General features: G+C 40.3%; 1 protein-coding gene across 2 annotated transcripts in view; it reads left to right on the forward strand.

The window, feature by feature from the left end:
- Window positions 1-3,023, forward strand: part of LOC138956132 (uncharacterized) — a 15,486-nt gene extending 12,463 nt beyond the window's left edge. For both annotated transcript variants that reach the window (XM_070327577.1, XM_070327576.1), the window contains exons 3-4: window positions 1-221; window positions 589-3,023. The exon at window positions 1-221 is cut by the window's left edge and continues 63 nt beyond it. In XM_070327577.1, the coding sequence (XP_070183678.1) occupies window positions 1-221; window positions 589-797 (430 nt within the window). In that variant the 3' untranslated portion in view covers window positions 798-3,023. The remainder of the gene's footprint in view (window positions 222-588) is intronic.
- The last annotated feature ends 2,989 nt before the right edge of the window (window positions 3,024-6,012 follow it).

Here is a 6,012-nt window from a genome sequence, read left to right on the forward strand (position 1 = left end):
TTTCCTGTATCAGAAGGAGTTTGAGAGGACAGGGACCATTCTGGGCAGTTTGTTGTCTAGCTCAGGGGTCCTGCGCTGGCTAGCCACTGGACAAACTGAATTTCTCCCTTCGCTGGACGCCAGGGCACAAAAACACGTCAACGCTGGTGCGGAGATGACCCGCATTCATCGTCTGGCCAAACTCTACCGGTCACAGCTTCGTACAGGAGCTGCTCCCACGGGTAAGGTCATGATGCAAAAGTCTGCGTAGTCGTAATAATGTATAGCATCAACCATCTGAGAAAAAGCACAACTAATTACCCGTAAAAATGTATAGTTTGAAAAGCATCCGTTTGGTTGTATGTTTAGATAATTATATACGTTTTCCCCACACCCATGGAGATAAGGTCCATCCTTCCACAATTATTGGCTGAATGTAGCAAACAATATTCCGAAAGGCCAGAACATGGCATGACAAAATGTTAAGCAATGTTGTTTACCGTGATGCGTTGTAGAAATGATGTATCATTTCCAAGGTTTCAGTTTTCAGAACGACACTATTTATCTTACTGTCTTTTATATGCCAGGCAATATGGTTCTACTTTTCAGATTCTACCAGATGGGAGACACAGTATAAGGAGCTTCTGTCTGCATATAAGGAAGCCAGTTCCTACTCTGTAATTCGCGAAAAAGCGTACCAAAAATACAACACAGTGGAGTTAGTCTGCACAGAGCAGAGAAAGCGTAAAGATCAGGTGACCGAGTACCTGGACGCGATAAAGGCTCAAACAGAGGAAAACAATGAAACAAACAATTAAACCAGTAATGAAACACAGATACAGACATAGCATAAGAACAGACACAGTAACAGACACAGACCAAGACACAGGCACACACACACACACACACACACACACACACACACACGGAGTGGTGTCCCTTGGCGAGAGACATGTCGACTTGACAGCTCTCCAAATGTTTGGTTTAAACTCACCAGGATAACCATTGTTGGAATACCAACATATGTTGAAGCCATTCTATATAGCCACCCTTCTGTTGAACCACCATGTTAAATCGTTGAACGTTGCTGGAGAGGAAGAGGACACAGTGTTTGTCCTTCGACTGAGCGCCAGTCAACATGACCAAGAAGCCGCCATTACTGTTACCACCGGCCAGTGGAGAAACAAGTCTGCAGCAAAGATCCGCCCAGACATAAGAAGAGTAGAGCAAAGAGCAGAGCAAAGGAGAACACATGTGGGAATTGATTCATGCATTGAAATGCCTGACTTTCAAAGTGATTCACTAACAGACTTAGCTCCTGTTTCCACGATTACAAATGGCTACAAAGCCGATTTAAGTACAGTGATAAGTGACAACATTCCAAGAAAAAGCACGTGAAATACGCAGTGTGGCTTCTCCAACACAGTAAACTCTTGCCCACTGTGACACTGCAAGCTTAATCACGTGTGTTACGCGTGATTGTTCTGAAAAGTGACTATTACATGATTGTTCTGAAAGTCTACTATTTATTTCATCGTAATCATGTAAGCCCTCATACGTGATTGTTCTGAAAGCTTACTAAGTTACATGATTGTTCTGAAACTCTACTAAAGGTAAACTTGCTTCACCCGTGAAATGTTGTCAGATATAGAACAATATGAATTCCACTGCCCAACGAAGTTGGAGGGGGGTATATATACTGGATTCACTTTGTCCATCTGTCTGTGTGTATGTCTGTGTGTATATGGAACAATATTTTGATACAATGATACTAAATCTTAAGTGATATTATAAGATGTTTGGTGACTTGTTGACAGACCAGCTTTTTTGTTGGTCCAAGGGGACCATATCGTCTTTTGTTTCATCTTTATCGACCAAGGCCGAAGGCCGCGGTTGATAAATATGAGACAAAAGGCGATATGCTCCCCGAGGACCAACAACAAAATGCTGGTCTGACGACAAGCCACCAAACATCGTTTTTGTCATCATTTTGGTTGTGCAACAAAATGCACAATAACCCACAGAGAGACGAATTTTTAGAATCCAACTCCGGGCCACAAAGCATCCTCACAGTAGCACGAGATAACACGTCAAACTTGTATGTGACGTCAAACGTAGCTTGTTGACGCTTTTCTTCCAGTCTGAAAATGTACAGAGCTGCGATCATACCTGTGAGTTCAGTAGGTGTTGAGCATATTTCTTTTCTTTTAAGTGTTTATGACTTTTCGTTGTGGATTTTGCGATTACAGAGATAAGTTGCAAATTGACTATGAGTCCCCGCGGTAATTATCAACATTGATTGGGTCTTTGAGAGTGAATGCTTACAATTGTTGTCCTCGGAAACACAAATCCAAAGCCGCGATGGTTCCACACATCAAACAATCAGCCTGATTGGCTTTTACTTTGACAATCCACGTTTCACCTGAAAGCTCAAACCAATTCACCACCTCGGGTTATTGCATGGGGAACATGAGATTTATTTCCCAGATGTTTGTGAATGAAAACTCGTGAAAATGATGACAATGATATGTATACCCCAGCCCAATGAAGTTGGAGGGGGTATACTGGATTCACTTTGTCCGTCTGTCTGTGTGTATGTCTGTACGTAAATGGAACAATATTTTGATACAATGATACTAAATCTTAAGATACAAGATACAATATACAAGATACAAGAAGTTTTATTGTCATCATCAATACAAGGAAATTTGGCATGTGTGTGGCAAGACATAATACACTGATACATAGACATTTACAAAACACAACTGAAGTTCAATATCAGCACACCCTTACGCAAACACACCCACTACTTCAGACACACAGGCTACATGTGCCCCTCGGACGTACGCAACCCACAATTCACCCAGCCATACAACTCCACATGCACTTACTCATTCATGCAGCACTCTAGCACCCGGCCATGTACAACTCACACGCTGGAACCCTCATACGGCTACATATTGCATTATAACACCCGCACAAACATTACAACCTCAAACATACGTTGATACATATAAACGTTGATACATATACAGATAAACAGTCGTCAAACATTTCACTCTTACCCCCCCCCCCCCCCCCCGCCAATCACACGTCCTCTACCATCGCTCACACCCACCACACATCACCCATAGTCCTCCAAGTCACAGTTCACAGCACTCATTGTCCTTCCATGAAATTGATATGTATACCCCCACCCAATGAATACAATCTCAACAAGTAATACGTTTCATACATTGAACATGTCTTCTTTATTGTTCTCAACTCAAAATTGAAATTAAATGTTCAAAGACAAAAATTATTTATAATCTTCAAAAATGTAATGATTCTTCTTGAGTATTCCCAACTCTAAATTGTAATTACAGGTATTAAAGGGACACATAGAAATTTTTGATTTTTCCTCTTTGCCATGCTATGTGGCCAGGTCACTAAAAGGGATAGAAAGGCATGGTAAAGAAAGAAAATGGAAGCTACTTTTTGGCCCTTTAAAGACGAAAGGCACAACAAATAATGTTCACAAATTAATGAAACTTTTATTTTTTATTTTTATGAACTAAAAATTCAAGTGGAGAGGGGATGAGAGACGTGAGGAGATGGCCGGGGTAGCGATATGGGTGGGGAGTCTGGGCTATAAAGTTCTTGCACGCGAGACCATATACTTTTGTGTGTGTGTGTGTGTGTGTGGGGGGGGGGAGTATTTTGTTTATCAACTCTCTCTCTCTCTCTCTCTCTCTCTCTCTCTCTCTCTCTCTCTCTCTCTCTCTCTCTCTCTCTCTCTCTCTCTCTCTCTGTTAGTTGAGCACCACATCGTATTTTAGCCTTGACCACTGCATACATACTTTTAATACATCTATACAACTTTCCCTTTATACCATTTTTAATCAAAATTGGCCAGAGCAGTCTGCATGAGATACTGTCAAAACATTTCTCAAAATCAATGAAAGCTACATAAAGTTTGCGATTATTAGAAAATTGTTTCTGTACAGCAGCAAGCAGAGTGAAGATGTGGTCAACAGTAGAATAATTTTGTTTGAAACCAGCCTGACATTCACCTGTAATATTATGTAATTCAGTCCACTCTTTAAGTCTATTATTAACAACAGTACCATACAATTTACTACATATATCACACAATGAAATTCCCCTATAGTTGTTAGTATCATTTCTATCTCCTTTCTTAAATAACGGTACAATAACTGAATCGTACCAGTTCTGTGGATAGATTCCCTCATCAAACAAAGCGTTAAACAGTTTCACTAAAAACAACACCACATCTTCGCTAGCTGCTTTAAAAAATTCCCCAATTAAACCATTTATTTCATTAACTGTACAAAAGGTGTGAAGCAAGGAGACGTGTGCAGTCCAATTTTATTCGCTCTATTTATAAATGAGCTGGCATTGGATATCATTGATAATGGTAGGCATGGTATTACTTTAAACCCTGACATTGTTGAATTGTTCATTCTACTGTTTGCCGATGATATTACTTTGCTGTCTGAAACTGTTGTTGGTCTGCAGTCACAACTACATAGTCTATATATTCTGCTTCACAGCGCCTTGAGCTTAAAGTAAACATGGGGAAAAGTAACATCGTGGTTTTTCGTAAAGGTGGATATCTAGCTGCTCGTGAAGTTTGGTATTTTGGTGGGCAAAGAATGGAGGTAGTAAATGCATACAAGTATTTAGGTATTAATTTTTCTACCAAATTAAGCTTTAATTTTGCTTGTCAAGATCTAGTTGCCAGAGCAAAACGTGCAGCACTGTGTATTATGAGTAATTTGTATAAATTCGATAGATTGTCTTTGGATGTTTTTATCAAGCTTTTTGACTCACAAGTTCAACCTATTGTTCAGTATGGTGCTGAGGTATGGGGTCTGATGCAGGCAGCAACAGTAGAAAAGGTGCATTTGTTTGCTTTAAAACGTTTTTTAGGTGTTGACAGGCGTACTCCTAATGATCTTGTATATGGTGAATTTGGACGTTATCCCATTTACTTAAATTCATATGTACGTTGCATAAGATACTGGCTGAAACTGACAAGAATGGATGACAGTAGATTACCTCGTAAAGCATATACGATGTTGTTTACTCTAGATAGCAGAGGTAAATCTACTTGGGCATCACAGGTACGGTTGTGCCTGTGTCGATATGGTTTTCAGTATGTATGGATTAACCAAGGTGTAGCCTGTATTAATTCGTTTTTGGCATGTTTTAAGCAACGCATTATTGACTGCCGGTGGCAAGAGTGGGATAATCATATTCAGACTAGCGACCGGTTTGCATTGTACCGTACCTTTAAGACAACAAATCTTGTAGAAACATACTTGTCAATTCCAGTAAACAGACACATTTTAAATGTTTTGGTTAAATTTAGATTGGGTATTTCCAGACTTGCTTTACATACAGAAAGGTATAAAGCTGTAAGTGAAAATAATTTGGTCTGTCGTTTGTGTCAATCTAGTACTGAAGATGAATTGCATTTTGTTTTATGCTGCCCTGCACTGGAAAATCTATTTATTCCAGCAAAATTTTGTAGATGTCCTTCGAACTTCAAACTTGCACTGTTGTTGTCTGTGAAAAATGAAACTATACTTTGCAATGTAGCTAAGTTCTTGTATTTTTCATTTAAATGTTTAGAAAATGCTGTTTAAGCATTAGTATTTTGTGATTATACATTGTCTTTTCTTCTGTTCACTTGAAACGACGCGTGTGTGGATTGCTGCTGCACACACGCTTTACTTTTGTGCAACCAGCCCCCTTCCGAAAGGGGCTAAGGCCTTAAAGGAATAAAATCTTGTTCTTGTTCTCTCTCTCTCTCTCTCTCTCTCTCTCTCTCTCTCTGTCTCTCTCTCGCTCTCTCTCTCTCTGTGAATATTTTTGTCATCCTAAATGTTGGGGGGAGGGGGGGGGGGGGCAAAAAGACATGTTTTCCCCCACCCCCACCCAAGGACCAGCTGCCCCCCCCCCCCGTTTCCGACACCAGTGCACTGAGTACATACGCACACGCACACCACACATACACACACATGAAAG

This window comes from Littorina saxatilis, unplaced genomic scaffold (assembly GCF_037325665.1).
Source record: "Littorina saxatilis isolate snail1 unplaced genomic scaffold, US_GU_Lsax_2.0 scaffold_805, whole genome shotgun sequence".
Taxonomy (NCBI): domain Eukaryota; kingdom Metazoa; phylum Mollusca; class Gastropoda; order Littorinimorpha; family Littorinidae; genus Littorina; species Littorina saxatilis.